The sequence below is a fragment of the Pseudophryne corroboree genome, chromosome 6 (genome assembly GCF_028390025.1).
Source record: "Pseudophryne corroboree isolate aPseCor3 chromosome 6, aPseCor3.hap2, whole genome shotgun sequence".
NCBI lineage: Eukaryota > Metazoa > Chordata > Amphibia > Anura > Myobatrachidae > Pseudophryne > Pseudophryne corroboree.
In genome coordinates, this window is record NC_086449.1 from 804,927,099 (window position 1) to 804,948,907 (window position 21,809).

Consider the following 21,809-nt stretch of genomic DNA (forward strand, 5'->3'; position numbering starts at 1 on the left):
CTACGAGGTTGGGGAGCAGTCACAAAGGGAAGAAACTTCCAGGGCGTGTGGTCAAACCTGGAGACGTCTCTTCACATAAATATACTGGAGCTAAGAGCGATCTACAATGCTCTAAGTCTGGCAAAACCGCTGCTTCAGGGTCAGCCGGTGTTGATCCAGTCCGACAACATCACGGCAGTCGCCCACGTGAACCGACAAGGCGGCACGAGAAGCAGGAGTGCAATGGCAGAAGCGGCAAGGATTCTGCGCTGGGCGGAGAATCATGTCATAGCACTGTCAGCAGTGTTCATCCCGGGAGTGGACAACTGGGAAGCAGATTTCCTCAGCAGACACGACCTTCACCGGGGAGAGTGGGGACTTCATCCAGAAGTTTTCCACATGATTGTGAACCGTTGGGAAAAACCAAAGGTAGACATGATGGCGTCTCGCCTCAACAAAAAATTGGACAGGTATTGCGCCAGGTCAAGAGACCCTCAGGCAATAGCTGTGGACGCTCTGGTAACACCGTGGGTGTACCAATCAGTGTATGTGTTCCCTCCTCTGCCTCTCATACCAAAGGTACTGAGAATTATACGGAAAAGAGGAGTAAGAACGATACTGGTGGCTCCGGACTGGCCAAGGAGAACTTGGTATCCGGAACTTCAAGAGATGCTCACGGAGGATCCGTGGCCTCTACCTCTAAGAAGGGATCTGCTTCAGCAGGGACCTTGTATGTTCCAAGACTTACCGCGTCTGCGTTTGACGGCATGGCGGTTGAACGCCGGATTCTAAAAGAAAAGGGCATTCCAGAGGAAGTTATTCCTACCTTGATTAAGGCTAGGAAGGAAGTGACTGTACAACATTATCACCGCATTTGGCGAAAATATGTTGCGTGGTGTGAGGCCAAGAAGGCTCCAACGGAAGAATTTCAATTGGGTCGATTCTTACATTTCCTGCAAGCAGGATTGTCTATGGGCCTAAAATTGGGGTCTATTAAAGTTCAAATTTCGGCCTTATCAATTTTCTTCCAGAAGGAATTGGCGTCAGTGCCTGAAGTACAAACTTTTGTCAAAGGTGTACTACATATACAACCCCCAATAGTGCCTCCAGTGGCACCGTGGGATTTGAACGTGGTTCTAAATTTTCTCAAATCTCATTGGTTTGAGCCGTTAAAATCGGTAGAATTAAAATACCTTACATGGAAGGTAACCATGCTGTTGGCCCTGGCTTCTGCCAGGAGAGTTTCAGAGTTGGCAGCTTTGTCATACAAGAGCCCATATCTGATATTCCATTCGGACAGGGCAGAATTGAGGACACGTCCTCAATTTCTCCCTAAGGTGGTTTCGGCATTTCACTTAAACCAGCCTATTGTGGTGCCTGCGGCTACTAGCGACTTGGAGGACTCCAAGTTACTGGACGTTGTCAGAGCATTAAAAATATATATTTCAAGGACAGCTGGAGTCAGAAAAACTGACTCGTTGTTTACATTGTATGCACCCAACAAGTTGGGTGCTCCTGCGTCTAAACAGACGATTGCACGTTGGATATGTAGTACAATCCAACTTGCACATTCTGTGGCAGGCCTGCCACAGCCTAAATCTGTAAAGGCCCATTCCACAAGGAAAGTGGGCTCATCCTGGGCGGCTGCCCGAGGAGTCTCGGCATTACAACTTTGCCGAGCAGCTACGTGGTCAGGGGAGAACACGTTTGTAAAATTTTACAAATTTGATACTCTGGCTAAAGAGGACCTGGAGTTCTCTCATTCGGTGCTGCAGAGTCATCCGCACTCTCCCGCCCGTTTGGGAGCTTTGGTATAATCCCCATGGTCCTGACGGAGTCCCCAGCATCCACTAGGACGTTAGAGAAAATAAGAATTTACTTACCGATAATTCTATTTCTCATAGTCCGTAGTGGATGCTGGGCGCCCATCCCAAGTGCGGATTGTCTGCAATGCTTGTACATAGTTATTGTTACAAAATCGGGTTATTACTGTTGTTGTGAGCCATTTTTTCAGAGGCTACTTCGTTTTGTTATCATACTGTTAACTGGGTTCAGATCACCAGTTGTACGGTGTGATTAGTGTGGCTGGTATGAGTCTTACCCGGGATTCAAGATCCTTCCTTATTGTGTACGCTCGTCCGGGCACAGTACCTAACTGAGGCTTGGAGGAGGGTCATAGGGGGAGGAGCCAGTACGCACCATGTGACCTAAAAGCTTTTTTAGATGTGCCCTGTCTCCTGCGGAGCCCGCTATTCCCCCATGGTCCTGACGGAGTCCCCAGCATCCACTACGGACTATGAGAAATAGAATTATCGGTAAGTAAATTCTTATTTTCCATTAGTACTACAAGTCCCAGCAAGCCTCCCCCGCAAGCTGGTACTTGGAGAACCACAAGTACCAGCATGCGGGAGAAAAACGGGCCCGCTGGTACCTGTAGTACTACTGGAAAAAAAATACCCAAATAAAAACAGGACACACACACCGTGAAAGTAAAACTTTATTTCATACGCCGACACACACATACTTACCTATGTTGACACGCCGACTGCCACGGTCTCCGACGATCCGAGGTACCTGTGAAAAAATTATACTCACCTTCCAGCGTCCAGAGGTACATCCAGGTCCAGAGATAATCCACGTACTTGGCAAAACAAAAAAACGAACACCGATCCATACCGGACTAGAAAGGGGTCCAATGCTTTCACATCAGACCCCTTTCTCCCGAATGCCAGGACATCACGTGACTCCTGTCACTGAAGTCCCTTCAGCCAATCAGGAAGCGCTACTTCCGTGGCGCTCATCTGATTGGCTGTGCGCTGTCTGTGATGTGACAGCGCATCGCAAAGCCGCTCCATTACTTTTTAATGGTGGGAACTTAGCGGCTAGCGGGGGGGTCACCCGCCGGTCAGCCGCTGACCGGCGGGTGACCTCACCGCTAGCCGCTAAGTTCCCACCATTGAATATAATGGACTGGGCTGTGCGATGCGCTGTCTGCTCAGACGCACAGAGCCAATCAGATGAGCGCAACGAAGTTGCGCTTCCTGATTGGCTATAGAGACCTTTCTGTGACAGCTGTCACTGACAGGTCTCTCTGCATTCGGGGATAGGGGTCCCATGTGTCAGCATGGGACCCCTTTCAGTCCGTTTGGTCGGGTATTTGCGGTTTGTTATTTTCTACAAGTACGTGGATGTATCTCTGGACCGTGGCTGAGGTGAGTATATTGATCTTTTTTTTCAGGTAACCCTGGATTCTACATGGAGAAGAGGACCGATGTCGGCGTGTGAACATAGGTAAGTATGTGTGTGTCGACGTAAGAAATAAAGTTTTACTTTCACGGTGTGTGTTTCCTGTTTTTATTTGGGTATTTTTTTCCAGTAGTACTACAGGTACCAGCGGGCCCGTTTTTCTCCCGCATGCTGGTACTTGTGGTTCTCCAAGTACCAGCTTGCGGGGGAGGCTTTCTGGGACTTGTAGTACTACTGGAAAAAACAATATCTTTTAAGTATCACAAAAGGCTATCAGCCCTCCCATCCGCAGCCCATTGGATGGGGGGGGACAGCCTCGGGCTTCACCCCTGGCCCTTGGGTGGCTGGGGGGGGGGACCCCTTGATTGAAGGGGTCCCCACTCCCCCAGGGTACCCCGGCCAGGGGTGACTAGTTGGATATTTAATGCCACGGCCGCAGGGCACGGCATAAAAGTGACCCCCGGCTGTGGCATTATCTGTCCAGCTAGTGGAGCCCGATGCTGGTGTTAAAAATACGGGGGACCCCTACTCTTTTTGTCCCCCGTATTTTTGGCACCAGCACCAGGCGCAGAGCCCGGTGCTGGTTTTAAAAATACGGGGGATCCCCTGTCAATTTTCCCCCCGCATTTTTAGAACCAGGACCAGCTCGAAGAGCCCGAGGCTGGTTATGCTTTGGAGGGGGGACCCCACGCAATTTTTTTTTCGGATTGTACCGTTCCAGCAATAAAAAAATTAAAAAAAAAAATATTTAAAAAAAATTATAAATAATATTTGTGCCTCCAAAAAAAAAAAAAAAAGTACCTAATCCCTTCTAATATAAATAGATCTGCTATTCCCAAAAAACAAAACACAAAAAAAACCATGTTTAAAATTTTTTTATTTGTTTTCACCCTCCAAAGTGTGGCGGATTGAAAATGACGAATTTGCTGTCTAAAAGCACTGCTGTCGAATTTCCAAACTTGAATTGAATATGCTTTGGTCGAATTGCAGCACTTATATCATTGCAGAAAAGTCGAATTTGCAAAAATTCGAATTTCAAAAAGTCGAATTTTGAAAGTCCGTTTTTTGGTCGGAAAGCACTGAATTGCATAGGCGAATTTTTTTTTTTGGTCGAAAATGACCCGAAATTCGACAATTTCGGGAATTCGACCGCAATTGCATATACCCCAGTGTGTGGATGATTGCGTTCCACTGTCTCTTTATTTTATGTTCTGTCTGGAAGCAGCCATTGTGCCTGGCCTCTGACCTCCGACCCCCAACCTGTAATCTTCAAAGCAATAATTTTATTTTCCTTTTTAGAAAACCTGTAATGTGCGAGGCTTTTACTCAAAGAAGGCTTAATATTATAGGAGTTGTGAAGCTAAAATATATCAAACAAACAACCTCAAGGGTTGAAGCTCACCCGTGACTGCGCTCGTTTCCTGTCACTCCTGTCATTGCCGATAATACTCCGCCAAGCAGATGGGTGGCCGTGTTCAGCTGTGAGGGTATATCAGAGTCTACGGCAGACAGAGGGCCCCTATATATTAGCGTGTGAGGGGTAGGCGAGCTTTCTCTGCACTTGTGACCAAGCTTTCTATCTTGATGGGGCTGGGTTTGACGCATCGGTGGTGGGTGTGGTTCATCAAATCGACAGTGTCTAGGTCGACAGTGTTTAGGTCGACAGTCACTAGGTCGACATGGATGGAAGGTCGACAGGGTTTCTAGGTCGACATGTGCTAGGTCGACAGGTCTAAAGGTCGACATGAGGATTTTTAATTTTTTTTGGTGTCGTTTTCTTCGTAGAGTGACCGGGATCCCAAATTAGTGCACCGCGTCCCCGCGCATGGCTCGCTTCGCTCGCCATGCTTCGGGCATGGTGCCTTCGCTCCGCTACCGCTTCGCTCGGCACAGATTACCGTTCCAATCGTAGTCCACGTGGATCGTTAAGTATGAAAAAATTACAAAAAGAAAAAAAATGTGAAAAACTCATGTCGACCTTTAGACCTGTTGACCTAGCACATGTCGACCTAGAAACCCTGTCGACCTTCCATCCATGTCGACCTAGTGACTGTCGACCTATAGTGGTCGACCTAAACATTGTCGACCTAGACACTGTTGATCTTCAGACCGGATCCCTCGGTGGTGCATTTTGCGCATGGCGACGGCTAATACGAGAATCCACCTGTATATGCCGAAGATTCCTGCACCTGCATGTGTCAGCTTGTCCCGCCCACTATTCTTTCATTCGCAGTCCTCACTTTGACGCAGGCGCAGTATGCTAAAACCCGCCAGAGCTGTCAGCATTTTTTCCCGTGAGTTTAATGTATATTAAGTGTAGCTAACAAAGTTCTTCAGGGTACAGGGGAATATATTGTATTGCCCCGTATAACACGCTAGCCCGTGTTCATCTTTCCTGTCCATGTATCTGACTGTTCCGTACGCACCTCTCCTGGCATCGTTAGTCTGTTCATTCTGTTCTCCAATAACGAAGCACAGTTGTGGATTGCTGGCGGAGACGGGTTCTTTTCTTGCATTTTATTGCTTATAAATAGGTCTTAAACACGTACGTGCCTGCACGCAGCAGAGCCTACAAGCCAGTGCGACTTAGCCTTTAGAGATTTGTCAAATGACTGTGCGCTTGTAAAGTTTTAATTGGCCCCTGTCTGCTTCTCCTTGTTTGACCTATACAGATATGAATTCTGTCTAATTCTACAGCCAAAACAATCGTCTGGGAAAAGTTTTTGTCTTCCCCCCGCCAGGGCTAATTGACGTTCGTCTTTCTCAGAATTAAAGGCACAGCCATTACAGAAGATGGTTATTATTCAGGCTTTTGGGTTGGAGGCTTTGAAAGGTGTTCTGCAATTTCACTTATTTTATTTCTGCATCCTTCATGTCATTAATGACCAGACTGCAGAGAGGACGCATAGAGCGCACATAGCAATGCTTGTTATTTTATTGTTGTGTGTGAAACTTGGTGCGTTGGCTGTATTTGACGTCAGAAGCTGGCAAGCAATTACTTCTGGCCAACGTGTGACATATGCGTCTGTGCTGCGGCTGCAAGACGCTAGGAAATGGATCTTTTTGACATTCACTGCGTTACGTGGACATTAGCCAGAGTCCTGTGGATAAAGGCTTTAGGTTTTTTTGATCTAACCTTCCTTCATTCTATTGTTTTATTTACGCCCAGGTCAGGTGGGCAGACATAAGTATGCCCCATGGTATGCTGCCAGTTTTGGGTATATTCCAGGAAGCCCCCCCCCCCCCCCCCCCATCCAAACCGTTCTCTTCAACCCCTTCCCCTAGTAGTCTTCAGCCTCAGCCCCTCTGTATCTCTCTTACTCCAGCCGCAGTCACTTACCTTCTTTTGTGTCTTCTGGCTGTTCCTTTTTGCGCCAAGTCGCGACCACCTTTCCTAAGTGACTGAGGGCGTGATTCCCATGTAACAGTGATTGTAAACCTATGCAACTATCCACATTTCCACGGCTGCGTCGCCCCCAGCCCTCCGGCTATAAGCTCGGCCGTAACCACTAGCAACGACACTTAAGCCTACCCCTTGCTAATTGCATAAGATTGCGTCCGCAAGTGTCGTGCAACGCGGAATATGTTGCAACTCGCTCAAGAAACGCTTCTCTTACGTGTGAGCACACATTTAGCTGTCGGTGAGAGGCGACTGATGTGCACACGACTCAGAATCGGCTACGTCTGGTGCGTTGCATGCGCAGTATGCTAAATCTCATGAGATGCAGCCACATTTGGACTTGCATGTGCCTCAAAATCAGCCCCTGTATGCCTAAGATGTTTCCAGTGCACCAGCTCTATCTCCCACAAGGGGGAGCTCCAGAGCAGCTCTCCTCTCCATCCTGATCGCCTCCAATATCTATCTTTCAGGCACATCTCCGATGCTACACTGTCCATCCTGAAAGGAGAGACCGTTCCACTGGATGTGCTGCAAATAAAGGTAGGTGGCCAGCAGAGGAGACACATCACATATTGTTATTATCTTGTGCACAGAACATAACCCCTGAGAACACTCCACCGTGTACCTGCGCCACTTCGCAAGATCACAGCAAGTCAGCATGGGACTCTGCACCAGCAGTTCCAATTGTAGCCATACGCCAGCGGAACTGTCCCCGGGAAAGAGGTTTTATACCTAAGAACATAACCGGTTTATTATTTCTTTGCAGTTGCACAAAACCTTTTTCTCATGGCTGCTTGCATGGCTTGCATGGCTCCTTCTCTCCCCAGGCTGAACGTTTTTTGTTGCCACGTTTCTTTGTGTTGTCAGTGACGACAGCGAAATTCGTTATCACACCCATTAGCATGCATAACTATGCCTACAGGCAGCTGTGTGCAGGGTAACGCCATGCCAGGGAAAGTTTGACAGCTGTAATGCAGCCAGTAAGAGGTGGAGCTGGTTTCTATCTCCTAAAACAATAAATAGCTAAGGGGGTCATTCAGATCTGAGCGCTGCTGTGCATTTTCACACAGCGGGCGTTCAGATCCGAACTGTGCATGCGTATGCAACGCACTGCGTCAGCTCGTCGCACGGCTGCAATGGAAGTCTGTGCCCCGCGACGGGATGGTGCGAAGGATCCACGCACTGCCGTTCGCAAGGCGATTGACAGGAAGAAGGCAAAAAGTGCAGGCCAGCGATCAGATCTGAATTACCCCCTAAGTCTGATTATATAGAGGCGCAATAAGTAATGAAGAGTGTTATTTGGGTCAAGTCAGTGGAGGTTGAGAACCATACTAGTAAAGGGACCTGGATGTCAGGTCAACGCAATCTACCCCTGCCCCCCATTCTTGTCCTGCCCTCTTTCAGCTGCTCTCCAATCATCCATCCCTTAACACACCTCGCCTCCCCCCCCCCCCCCCCCCCCTCCACTCCACTCCATCCTGACCTCCCCGCTCTGTTCCGCTTTGTCCGACAACCTCTGTCACTCCAATCCTATCCTGCTCCGCTCTGCCCTGTTTACCAGCTAAACCCGTTCACGCACCCTGGCTACTACTGGGCATGCATGTTGTAGATGGGACAGACCGTCCAGAATTATAATATATATCCCCTGTCACATGGACACTGTTACACGCTAGGGTTTTTTTTTCCAATAGCCAAGTAACCTACCTGTATATGTTTATGGAATGTGGCAGAAATCCAGAGAAAAGAAACCTATGCAAACACAGGTAGAACATACAAACTCCACACATATATTGCCTTGGTTGGAATTGCTCTGTGAGGCAGCAATGCTAACCGCTACGCCAATCGTGCTGTCCAGCACTTAGGCTTGCTTATGTACCTTGTGTGTATGAGTTGCCTAGTCAGTAATGACAATAGAGGAACACACAGGACCTGCGTCACGTTTTGGCTTTCTAGTTCAGCACAAAATGGCGGCTTCCGCTGCAACAGGCGCACCGAGACAGGACATCCATACTGTACATTCTTTATCCCATTCCGCCATTGGAGCATAGCGGCTTCCCCTAACCCATCCCCGCCTTCGCGTTAACGCCTGAGGAAGGAGCAGTGTGGGGAGTTCTAGGTATTAGCCGGTTGAGATACTTGGTAATTGTAAATTGACTTAAATAAGAGCGTTTTACCGTTCAGCTCAACCTTTCATTCAACTGTAATTCTAATTCAGTGTATATAATAGCACTTTTATTGATCTAGATAACGGTGAGCAAAAGCTCCAAAGGGAATAATCGCATTGCATTAGGTAAAATAAAGGTTATACAACCAATAAACACTAATCACATCGCTGGCTGGATCCGTGGGCTGTTATCACTTATTTATGCAGAGTTTCGTCTTCTTCTTCTGTCTGTCGCCTTCATTGTCTTTTCCTTCCCCACTGCGGCCTTTCAGGGAGAGAACGAGCAGCCTGTGTTTGCCGTGACCAGCCTGAGATGGGGAAGTTACCGGGATGCCGCTGCGAAATCCACCAAGTAAGTTCACGTACTGCGCTGAGACGACAGCGCTATGAATCCCCTACACCCCCCGTACCCCTACATACCGGGTACAGGGGCATTCCAGTGACACCACCTGCTTCAAGTACTGTGTAGTAAAGGGTAGGCAGTGCTTAAGGTCGATAGGTACAAAATATCGACATGGTATTGGTCAACACAAGTTGTTGTTGTTTTTTATGTTTTTCCAACTTTTGTCATGTGACCTTGTCAACCTTACCAGCTGTTGACTTTTTGACTCCATCAACCTAAGACATGTCGACCTAATGGCTATCTACACAATGCAGATTTTCTATACAACACCCATAGATACCGGTTCAGTCCCTTTATTTCCACTCGTAATTATGTCGTGCATCGGGCACTGGCCTGGGGCGACAGCACGGTGTAGATAGGTCAGTATTGTGTAGTGGGAGTTGGAAGGCACAAAATGGACATGTCTGTTGTAAATATATTATTACATGTAATGTCATTGTCTGGTAATACGAGTGTAATTGTTCCCTCTTTGTCAATCACAATCTTCCTTTTACAGATATTGGTATTTGGGGCCATTGAAGACGAGAGCTGCTCATTTGTTCAGCACACTTAAGGTACCATCTGGGCTCTGTTATCTAGGACATGGCTCCCTGCCGCCCTATAAACCATCGCAGCCACAGTAGAACTAGCCAGCGGTTAGATGACTGCAATGTATTAACCCCATGTCCGACAGTGCGACTGCAGCCTACGATTCAGTGTTATCTGTTGTTTTGATCTGGTTAATGATGCAGAATTATGCGGCACCTTCATTAACATTCAGCTATCGCTATATACATAGAAATACGGACACATATACATTATAGGGTGCCGTGTAGTGGTCCTGCAAATCCAGAATTCCATTTCGGATATCACACAATAATAATACGCTTTCTGTAGTAATGAGCGACACAGTGCGCCATTTGGAGAAGAGCAGTATGGGGTATTTGCACACTTTTTATCACTAGGTAATTGTAATAACTTTAAGTAGGTTCCTCCTCTTGTATATTGCTACGCTTGGATAGATTTTGGTTGCCAGCTAAATATTCTCATTAGCAGCAGTAAGGAGAGTGACACCTGCAGGTGCTACAGTAAATTACACGCAGGAGAGGGTAGGGTATTGTCCCATATATAACAGAGCTATATTCCTGCGACGTAAAGGTGGGACTGCTGAGTCAGATTCCTAAATGCCCGGGGATCGCAGACTTGTCTTATTGCGTATCTGCTTATAAAGCGTGGCGGGGACCTCTGTTTCATTAGCGTAGAAGGTAATGTTTTACACTTCTGTATAGTTTATCAGTTACTGCTCAGACACATTTCCCGGCACCTTTTCCCAGCAGCTCAGTTACAGCGAAACTTCGGCTGAGCGTTGTGTTACAGTTCTATTAGGTCAATTTATTAAGCCTTGGAGAGAGATAAAGTACCAACCAATCAGCTCCTGTCGTTTTTCAAACACAGCCTGTAACATGGCAGTTAGGAGCAGATTGGCTGGCACTTTATCTCTCTCCAAGGATTAGTACATAGGGCCTAATTCAGACCTATTCGCTGGGCAGCGATTTTTGCACTGCTGCGCTGAGATAGACGCCGCCCACAGGGGAGTGTATTTTAGCTGTGCAAGTGTGCGATCGCATGTGTAGCAGAGCTGTGCAAACAGATCTTGTGCAGTCTCTGCGCAGCCCAGGACTTACTCAGCCGCTGCGATCACTTCAGCCTGTCCGGGGCCAGAATTGACGTCAGATACTCGCCCTGCAAACGCCTGGACACGTCTGCGTTTTTCCAGACACTCCCTGAAAACGGTTAGTTGACACCCACAAACGCCTTCTTCCTGTAAATCTCTTTGCGATCGCCCGTGCGAATGGATCCATCGCTGAGCGGCGATCCGCTCTGTACCCGTGCGACACGCCTGTGCATTGCGGTGCATACGCACACGCAGTTTGGACCTGATCGCCCGCTGTGCGAAAACGCAGCCTAACGATCAGGTCTGAATTACTCCCATAGACCCCTATGTTCCACTCATTGTTTTTGTTAATCTTGTGTAAGGGCTAAACCCCCCTGTGGCCGGAGAGCCCCAGCCACGAGGCAAATGGCCGCCTGCGGCACTGAAGGGGTTAACCCCTAGTGCCCGGCGCCATTTTTAAGGGACAATGGGCGCTTGGCGCCAGATTTGAAAATGTATTGGGCGCTAGGCGCCGTGTTGTAAAAAATGTTTAAGGAATGTATTTTAATATGTGCCGTGGTCCCGGACCCCTCCGGAGACCACGGCAGGGAGAACAGCCCCCCGGCGCGCTCAGCAGTGTGTGCGCGCCGGGGGAGAGGAGGCAGCCGCTGACCGCCGGAGTCCGGGAGCTCCGCTCCCGGCAGCGGTCAGTGTAGCCCCGGGTGCACTGGAGTGTGCGCGCCGGGGAGAAGGGTGAGCGCTGCGGCTGGGAGCTCGGCTCCCGCTGCAGTGCTCTCTGTGAGAGCCGCCGCTGGGGGCCGGGAGCTCTGCTCCCAGCGCCTCAGCCCAGCACAGGTGGCCAGCCGCAGCAGCCGGGACGGATGTCCCGGGCTGCTAGCCGGCGAGGGGGGTGCGCTGCAGCCCGGCTCCCCGCCGGACGCTGCAGCGAGGCCACAAGACAGTCAGCGCCGCTCATGGGAGACCGGGCTAGCCGGCTCCCTAGCGGCGTGGGTGAATTAGGCGGGCAAGCAGGCTGATGAGCGCTGGGGACCGGGAGCTACGCTCCCGGCGCCCCAGCGCTACAACAAAGCCAGAGTCACGGCGGCCGGGACAAGTGTCCCGGGCCACCGGGCTTAGGTACAGGGGGGTGCGCCGCTGCGTGCGGCGAGGCCACTGGTTAGTGCCACCCTGGGGGGACAGGGAGAGCCAGCTCCCTGGAACCCCAGAGGCAGGAAGGCAGGCTGGAGGATAGGGGAAGCCAGCCCCATACCTCCAGCACTGAGAGGGAGAGCCCTAGCAGCCAGGCTGCAGGGCTAGGGAAGGCACTGCAGTGCCTGAGTATGTAGAGTCTGTGCAAGGCACAGGCTCAGCAATGTACAGTGTGGTTTTAAATGTAATATATTTAAAGAGAAAGTGCACTTACTTGATTGTGTGTCCCAGGAGGGGGGAATCCATAGCTGTGCAGGCTGATGGATTCTCCCAGACCCTTTCCCCAAAAACGGAATGTTTTCCCATCCAGCCTCACAGTTCCAAAGGGTACAGGGAGAAAGAGAAGCAGCTTAGCTATAAAACAAGCTGAGTGGTTTCTTGGAGCTCCATGGAGATCAGCCGTAGTGCCAAGAAACCTGGACCGGGGAGCCCGACTGCCCAGCTCTGGAGCCCAAATCCAGGCTGCAGGCAGTGAGAGGGGTCCCGGGCAGGTTTCTGGAAGTCAGATTTAGGAGGGAAAACTTCCCCCCAGCCAGACTGGACGGCACCGGGGAGTATCCCGATTCTCCAAGGTAGGAGCGTCAAAGGAGACCGACCACTCCCCACTGTCCATAGGGAACAATGTTAGGTGTGCATGAGACCAGAGCATGCACAGCTCATGGGTAAACATTGATTGGTTGTACACCACAGGGCGGGCTTACCCCCTGTGGTAAGGGGTCTTGGAGAGGGATAAAAGAAGGGCAGTTGGCCCATAGGATGGTGTATTGTAACATCTTCTTCTGCTGAAAAGATCTTGATTGTATGCTGTTGCCCCTAGCAATAGGGAGGAGCCTTTTTAAAGGTTATTTGAGCAATAAACACCTTTGCCTCAAGAAGACTGCTTCATCTTGTGACCAACAGGGTTAGGCCAAACCTAGCCCCGTTCTCCGGCTGTCCAGGGAAGCACCTGACGTCTCCAAGCTCCGCCTTCCGCCAGCTACCGGTAGAGGCCTAGCAAGTGGCTAGTGGGGATTCGTCGACACCACACAGGTGTGGTAAAGCAGTGCGTCGGCACATACAGAGCAGAACCGTGGTTCCAAACGCCACGGCAGGTTAGGAGTTTGGTGGTGGCAGCGAGAACCCGCCCACAGCGCAGTGGGTGGAGTCAGTAACAGGCGGTTACTGACGGTAAGCGGGAATCCCCTATGTGGTCAGGCCTCGTGCGGCTTGACCTTCCATTCTGTGCGCAGTCAACGGGACGCGGAAGCTGCGAGTGTTTCCGTACGGTATCGTCCTGTCACACCCCCTCTTCCCCCACCCCAATTATTCAGAATCACAGGTACAGGTTATCTCTGCTAAAGATCAGAAGATTAGGCTTTGAGATTCGGCAAGTTAGGGTGGGAGCGGCCTAGGGGGGGGTTCAGTCTCCTTTACACGCTGAGGGATGATTTGCCCGTCCATAGTTTCAGTTACTAGGCTGCAAATTAGGACATAGGGGGTAATTCTGAGTTGATGGCAGCAGGAACTTTGTTAGCAGTTGGGCAAAACCATGTGCACTGCAGGGGGGGCAGATATAACATGTGCAGAGAGAGTTAGATTTGGGTGGGTTATTTTGTTCCAGTGCAGGGTAAAAACTGGCTGCTTTATTTTTACACTGCAAATTAGATTGCAGTGCACATGGGGGGTCATTCCGAGTTGTTCGCAACGGAGCGATTAAGGCGAAAATGCGCATGGTACGCAGTGCGCATGCGCTAAGTAATTTAGCACAAAACTTAGTAGATTTACTCACGGCCGAACTTAGAATTTACATCTTTGAAGTGATCGGAGTGTGATTGACGGAAAGTGGGTGTTTCTGGGCGGAAACTGACCGTTTTCTGGGAGTGTGCGGAAAAACGCAGGCGTGCCAGGATAAAACGCGGGAGTGTCTGGAGAAATGGGGGAGTGTCTGGGCGAACGCCGGGTGTGTTTGTGACGTCAAACCAGGAACGAAACGGGCTGAGCTGATCGCAGTGTAGGAGTAAGTCTGGAGCTACTCAGAAACTGCTAAGAAATTTCTATTCGCAATTCTGCTAATCTTTCGTTCGCAATTCTGCGAAGCTAAGATACACTCCCAGAGGGCGGCGGCTTAGCGTGTGCAATGCTGCTAAAAGCAGCTAGCGAGCGAACAACTCGGAATGAGGGCCATGGTTTTGCCCAACTGCTAACAAAGTTCCTGCTGCGATCAACTCGGAATTACCCCCATAGAACGATATTTATAGCGCATCTCTCACATTCGCAGTGCGCTGACAGATCAGGGGTTTAGAAGAGGAAGCGGAGCCTGTAATTACAGCAGACAAAGGTGTATGTGAGATTTGTAAGGTTGCAGTCACTTGTGATGCGCAGATTAATGGTGAACGGTAGGAGCTGTTCAGCACGGTTACGTAGAATAGAAAAAGACTGTTATTCAGCCTCTCTCTTTCCTATTGAGCGCTGCACCTGTTCTCATCCTGCCCGGGGATGTCTATTTTTAGGAAACCTGTTTTCCAGCATCAATAGGAAACTGATGATCCCTTCTTGCTCTGTCTGTGATATTGCAGGAGTGGCCCCAGAGACACCAGGCTGCTATCCTGTACCTAGGGCCCACAGAGAAACCGCCCGAAGAGCCGGCGGTGAAGCCAGGTCGCCCGCCACTGCACGTCCGGATATACAGGAGGCTGGTTCAGTACTGGTCGCCTCCAAAACTGGGTACGTTTACCACTTGCTTTGCCGAGACTTTTTGTGATGGACAACAAATATTATTATTATCCTTTCTATATCGCCAACCTGTAGCGCTGAGAGTAGAACATACAAAGTCAATGCAGATAGCAGCCAGGGTCAAATATGATACCCAAGACTCCGGGGACGTGAGATTTCGTTGATCTTCGTTCTGTATATTGGTCAGTTTTTTGATTGCATCTTTCCACTAATTGCAGCTAGCTGATGGCAGCTGGACAGGTTAAAGCCACTTTTTGTTTGTCTCAGGTTGTGATTGGCTGTACATCGGTGGCATGCTGTATCGACTTGGTGTATCATCGGCATACATTTGCAGCTGTGCTAATGCTAAGTTGCCTTCTAGACCTAGATCTGTACACACACCATTACTGTAGTCAGCCTATGTGACACCACCCATTACCTCTCCCCATCCGCCTCTCTAGTCGCAAGTGCCAGATAAACACAGGTCCACAATTGCGCATATGCGTACATTCGCTTTGTCAGAATGATTTTGCACAAGCTACGCTAATTCAGTATGAGCCCCAAAGTACAATCTCGGTAGCAGCAGATGGAATGGTCAGTGGAGCAGGTTGCTTATATAGCAGTTTGTTTTGTAGTGATTTGTAGGTTGTAATAGAGAAGGAAGTAGTTGCACCCCTCCTCCTCCCTCACTGCCACTGACTTTGCCTCCTTCTTCATCTCCAAAATTGAGGAAATCAGACACAATATATCCTCCCGTCACTCCTCTGCTGCCCCCCTGCCCCCATCATCCTTCCCCTCCATCTATCCCACCCTGTCCTCCTTCCATCCCACTACAGACAAGGAAGTCCACTCCCTCATCTTATCCCTCCCCTCCCATCTTCTCCGTTCCCTCTCCCCCACTGCCTGCTACCACCTTGCTCACCTCTTCAACCTATCACTCTCTACCGGCATCTTTCCCTCACCACTCAAACATGTTCTGGTCTCACCTATTCACAAAAAAACCAACCTCGACCCTTCATCACCAACTAGCTACCGCTCCATCTCTCTTCTCCCATTCGCCCCCAAACTACTTGAACGACTGTTCTACATCCGTCTCATAAGTTACCTCTCTGACAACACCATCCTTGATCCACTACAATCTGGCTTTTCGCCCACTGCACTCCACTGAGACTGCCCTGGTGAAAGTTACTGCTTTTCCGCCAAATCCAGGGGCCACTTCTCTCTGCTTATCCTTCAGGACCTCTCTGCTGCCTTTGACACCGTGGATCATCCTCTCCTCCTCCGCACACTCCAAAACATTAGCGCCTCTAGCACTGTCCTTGACTGGTTTACCTCTTACCTCACTAACCACTCCGTCTCTGTGTCTGCCTCCGGCACCACCTCACACCCTTCCATCCTTCCTGTTGGTGTCCCTCAGGGTTCTGTCCTCGGCCTCCTTCTGTTCTCCCTGTACTCCTTTTCCCTGGGTGTGCTCCTTAATTCCGTTGGCCTTCAATACCACCTTTATGCTGATGACACACAACTCTAACTCTCCTCTCCTGATCTGTCCCCCTCTGATCTCTCTCAGGTTTCCAGTTGCCTTTCCGCCATCTCCTCCTGGATGGCTGAGCGTTCTCTGAAGCTCAACATGGACAAAACTGAACTCATTATCTTTCCCCCTGCCAGAATAACACCCCCTACCAATATCTGTATTACTGTTGACAACACCATCATCTCCCCCGTTCCCCAACTCCGCTGCTTGGGCGTCACTCTTGACTCCTCCCTCTCCTTTGCACCCCACATCCAAGCTCTGGCGCAATCTTGTCGGTTCCAGCTACGCAACATTGCTCGCATCAGGCCATTTCTCTCCTATAGTGCAACTAAACTTATCCACTCACTGGTCATCTCACGACTCAACTACTGCAATGTTCTCATCACTGGCCTCGTTTGCTCCCATCTTGCTCTCTTCCAATCTGTCCTGAACTCTGCAGCTAGACTTATCTTCCTCTCCCGTCGCTCCACATCTGCCACTCCACTTCGACAAAATCTACACTGGCTCCCATTCCCCTACAGAATCCTCTTCAAACTCCTCACCCTCACATACAAGGCCATCTCTAATTCCACTGCTCCCTACATCTCCAACCTCCTCTCCCTGCATACTCCCTCTCGCCCACTACGGTCGGCTGATGACAGTCGCCTCTCCTCTACCCTGGTCACTGCTTCCCATGCACGAGTTCAAGATTTTGCCCGTGCTGCACCCCTTCAGTGGAACGCGCTCCCCCGCTCCATTCGACTCTCCCCGACCTTGCAAAGCTTCAAATGGGCACTGAAAATCCACCTATTCAGCAAAGCGTACCCTCCTGACGCATAACCTAGTCCTGAGGCTGCTCCTCCATCCCCCTGCCTCATGTCTTGACCATCTCTGCTTTGCTTACATCCTGCCATCAGTCTACCTCCCGCCTGCTTGCATGTCATCTGTCTGTCGCCCCTTCCCACTAGATTGTTAGCTCTTCAGAGCAGGGCCCTCTTTCCTCTTGTTATCTAAGCCCTCTTCTCGACACATTTCACTCGCAGCTCTCTCCTACTCAGCGACCATCTTTACCTGCTTTCTCTCCTGCTGGTAAAGGCTCATCTCTATCTATGGCTGCCAGCCCCAAGTAGTACAGTGATTACTCCCTCGCTACTTACATCTAAGCTGTATTATGTCTGGAGAATTGTGGTGCTCCTTGTTACCTATACTCTCTGTTATTTATTTATTATTTACTGTAATGCTAAGTTTTGTCTCCCTGTACTGTCCTTTGTACGGCACTGCAAAACACTTGTGGCGCCCTATGAATAAAAAAAGTGGCGACCATTCCTCATAACTGTGTAGAAGTAAACCAATTTATGGAAGATCCTCTGACTGCCAATTATTAATAAGTTGCTGCTACTGATAAAAGAATCTGTGTATTCCTGGATGTGGACGTGGGTGCACATTAGAGGTAAGTACGCCTGTGGTACTCTCAGCTGTTGTGGAGTTGTTGCGCTACACACGCTGGGACTGATCCTCCCCTGATCCTCTTTTCCTCCACCCACCTCGGAGTGTTTGTTGTGTGTGAGATCTATCAGTATAGATACAGGTAACTACAATAACCTGCCTGGTATTCCGCAGAGCTCCCGGTGGAGGTGCCGCCTGAGCCCTGGGCAGAGGTACAGCTTTCCGCTACTGAACTGACCATTAGCACACAGAACCGCCGGCCAGACATCACGGTAAGACAGCACTAAATAATGGTTCTGAAGGCAGCGGCGGAGCTCAAATATTTACTGCTGTACATGGGGTAACGTACGCATATGTCCTCATATACCTTTGCTGCAGTCACGCTAACTAGGCACGCCAGGTCGCGTGAGAATCTTCTAGCGTCAGGCATCTTTTTTGCTTCTTTTCTGCCAAAATTGTATCTTGGTCACAACACAATGCGACTAGGACGCACAAGGAGACTCTGCAGATTAATTTGATATATGACACTTATATATCTGTGTGCGACTAATTCTGGGTAAACACTAGGCAGACAGATTGGACGGCTGGCCCGCCGCTCCGGCCCCTCTGTCAATCGGTAACTAACATACACACTTAGCGATTGTCTGCCCGATGTGTTGTGCCTGATGTCACAACTGGCTGGATATTTACATGTGTCCGCCCGGTTGTGATGTCAGTCATCGGCAGCCTCTGCGGCAAGTTCAGACCGCCCATACACACAGCACAATACGCTGATATATCGGCCATAAGCTGTGCTGCAGGGTCGACGCGATAGGTCAGTGAACGATGTACACAGCCGCCGACTCGCCCATGATATACCAGGCATTTAATTGAATGCCCGATATATGGGCCAGTGTGTCCCCAGCTTGAGTCTCTGCATCTGTGTACTAAGTGCTACAAAGTAGCAGCCGCAGCTTTTTTTTCCCCTTATGTTAGTTCTGTTCTGCTCCGTATACAGACTGTCACACACAATATACAAGTATCATATCAAATTAATCAGCGTAGTCTCCTCGTGTGTCCTAGTCGCATTGCAACGCGACTAAGACACATTTTCGACAATAAAAGACACCCAACGTTAGAGTTGCACAGGAACTGGGGACTCACTCATGCCAGGCGTCTTGTGCTCCGTAGCGTATTAAAGCTAGATGTGTGAGGACGCATCTGTACAGAAGCGATTGTAGTATCCATTCTGCTTTCCATGGATTGCACTCTGGTACAGGACGGATATTGTGGGGGATGACAGGGACTGTGTGAGGACAGGCGGGTGCTGCGTATATGTAGTTTACTAATGTTTTAGGTGTGTTGTTGCAAATTTATGGGAATACCCTCTGTATTCCTCATAATGTAATACTACTATTGTATATTTGGAGGTCTTCTGGCTCCCCTTGCTGATAAAAATAACCCTAGTCACGGTAATTAGGCCGCAATTCAATTCCTACCCAGGTTAGTAATTGAAACTACACACATTTCTGGATGTGCTTTTCTGCACAATTCTCATGTCATTCCATGAAATAGGCCGATCCCTGCCCGTGTCATGGTCCACCAACTAATGTATCAATCCATCTGCACTTGTCGTGTGTGTGTGTGTGTGTGTGTGTGTGTGTGTGCGTGCGTGCGTGCGTGCGTACGCACGCACGTACGTACGTACGTACGTACGTACGGTCTGGCATATGTGCAGTTGAATATCCACATGGTCTGTCCGCACTCTCACTTGCATCCAGCACTTTATCATTAAATCAACCTATGGGTGAATGCCTGGTCTCTGATTCAGTTTGGGCCGGGCTAGTTGGATATTTAGGAGGAGCCGGGCGGTTATAGGGATTGGGAGTTAGGGGAGTCTTTATGTTTCTGGTGACACATAACCCACCATCTGTGCTCCCTGCAGCTTCAGAGAAAGCATGCGTTCCGCGTCCTCAGAAAGGTATGTTTGGTTGTAAACAGCAGATGCCTGATCCCCCCCTATTGTCTGCTTCTGTTACCACCGCTATAGGGCCCCCTGGATTTCATGAGAATCTGTATTGAACCCGACACCATCAGCAAATCAGAGTTCATCAGTCTGGGGTGAGTCAGATTTTCTCATTATCTCTCGGATCATTTAGAAAACTCTTATTGTATTGATATAAAATATAACAGGATATTACAGTGAGGGCCGGGCTCTGCAATATCCCATAAGCAACTTGGATATACATACATGAAGGAGCGAGTAAGAAAAGCAACGTATTAATACAATCTACAGGAGAACATGTACAAGACAGTCTGTCATTGGAAAGCGGAAACCCTTCTTGATGGCGTAATGGATCCTTATTGATCTCGTTACGTAAGGCGTGGAGCCAGTGTGGGTGCTTTCCATCAGATTGCTTGTGTGTAGTCAGGACTTGGCATTCTGTCTGCCAAAGATCCAATAGTAAATGTTGGCACACGATAACGCCTAAGCAGTCTCACTAGTTCTTGGTGAATTGATAGGCGGCGTATTGGTCCAGGCCGTAAAATAGCTGCCTCCACTTGGCGTAAGGCAATGGGTACACGTTAAAGCCTCTATAGTTTGATTTCAGAATTAAACCACTTCCATTCTCCCACAGTACTGAGAAGATGCAGGACCCAGTGGTGTGCCCAAAGGATGCCCAGGTTATAAATGCCAGCCGCTGCAGTGTACAGCTCCCGCAGGTAAACCCATTCCCCATCTACCTCATGTACATAGTCCCACATAGAGACCGACCTATCACCTATTACTGAATGTGACATAAATAGGGGTGCAGTGTTACTTTCCTGCCTAGCATAGCAGTGGCTGTATTTTATTTATTTTTCCAGGGAACAGAGGGACACTTCAGTATAGATTCTGAGGAATATGAAGCCATGTCTGCAGAGGTGACGCTTCTGCCGCGAAAGCTGCGCTTCCTGTGTCATCCGTCGCAGAAAGAGCAGTTTACCCAGAGTCCAGCAACAAGCACATAACACAGGAACAAAGTCAGACGTTTCCATCACTGCGGCTTTTCCCGGGAACGTTCTCTGCGCAGAGGGAGCACCGCCGCCAGTATGATAGTGTGAAGTATTGTCCGTCCTGCTCAACGTGTAAGTGGAATGGTCTGCTATGGAATTTACAGGACGATGCCACTAAACAGACATTCCCACCCAGGATTGTGAACTAATGGCAGTAAGACTTGTACCATCATTTTTTTTTTCTGTCACTGCTATTAAGTCTTCTGCTAATAAAATGTGTCCTGGCTGAGGACCTCAACAAAATGGCAGCCTGATTGTTGTTGTGTAAGAGACCTTCAGACAATTACATTGAGTAAGGCTTATCCATTCAACCCCCATGGCTGCCTACGCTGTGTGCAGTTTGTTCTAACAGATGAACCGGGCACAGTTGTGATGTCTATTATGACGTGTTTTTCCCAATCAGAGACTTAATAGCGACACTGCCACCTACAGACAGTTCAAAGTGAAAATTAAAATCAGGGCATCAAAGTAAAATAAAGTGTGTGTGTGTGTGTCTTTTCTGACCAATAAATTGCAATGCTAAATGCTTATTCCATCTTTTAATTATTGTTTTAAAACCTATTCCCCATCCATAATGTAAATACGGCAGGTTCCACCTTCCTCTCAGTCATGGTGCCCCACACAGCTGTATTTACTCACAGCCTCGGGTAATTCACCGCTAATACCCCTTTCTCTGACGTCCTAGTGGATGCTGGGACTCCGTAAGGACCAAGGGGATATAGCGGCTCCGCAGGAGACAGGGCACAAAATAAAAGCTTAAGGATCAGGTGGTGTGCACTGGCTCCTCCCCCTATGACCCTCCTCCAAGCCTCAGTTAGATTTTTGTGCCCGGCCGAGAAGGGTGCAATCTAGGTGGCTCTCCTGAGCTGCTTAGAATAAAAGTTTAGTTAGGTTTTTTTATTTTCAGTGAGTCCTGCTGGCAACAGGCTCACTGCATCGTGGGACTAAGGGGAGAAGAAACGGACTCACCTGAGTGCAGAGTGGATCGGGTTTCTTAGGCTACTGGACACTAGCTCCAGAGGGACGATCACAGGTTCAGCCTGGATGGGTCACCGGAGCCGCGCCGCCGTCCCCCTTACAGAGCCAGAAGAG

General features: G+C 49.2%; 1 protein-coding gene across 3 annotated transcripts in view; it reads left to right on the forward strand.

The window, feature by feature from the left end:
- AGK (acylglycerol kinase) overlaps nt 1-21,247 on the forward strand; it is an 85,976-nt gene extending 64,729 nt beyond the window's left edge. For all 3 annotated transcript variants that reach the window (XM_063928970.1, XM_063928969.1, XM_063928971.1), the window contains exons 9-16: nt 7,096-7,165; nt 9,062-9,141; nt 9,689-9,746; nt 14,590-14,737; nt 17,856-17,953; nt 19,711-19,781; nt 20,300-20,384; nt 20,529-21,247. In XM_063928970.1, coding sequence (XP_063785040.1) covers nt 7,096-7,165; nt 9,062-9,141; nt 9,689-9,746; nt 14,590-14,737; nt 17,856-17,953; nt 19,711-19,781; nt 20,300-20,384; nt 20,529-20,672 — 754 coding nt within the window. In that variant the 3' untranslated portion in view covers nt 20,673-21,247. The remainder of the gene's footprint in view (nt 1-7,095; nt 7,166-9,061; nt 9,142-9,688; nt 9,747-14,589; nt 14,738-17,855; nt 17,954-19,710; nt 19,782-20,299; nt 20,385-20,528) is intronic.
- Nucleotides 21,248-21,809: the final 562 nt, after the last annotated feature.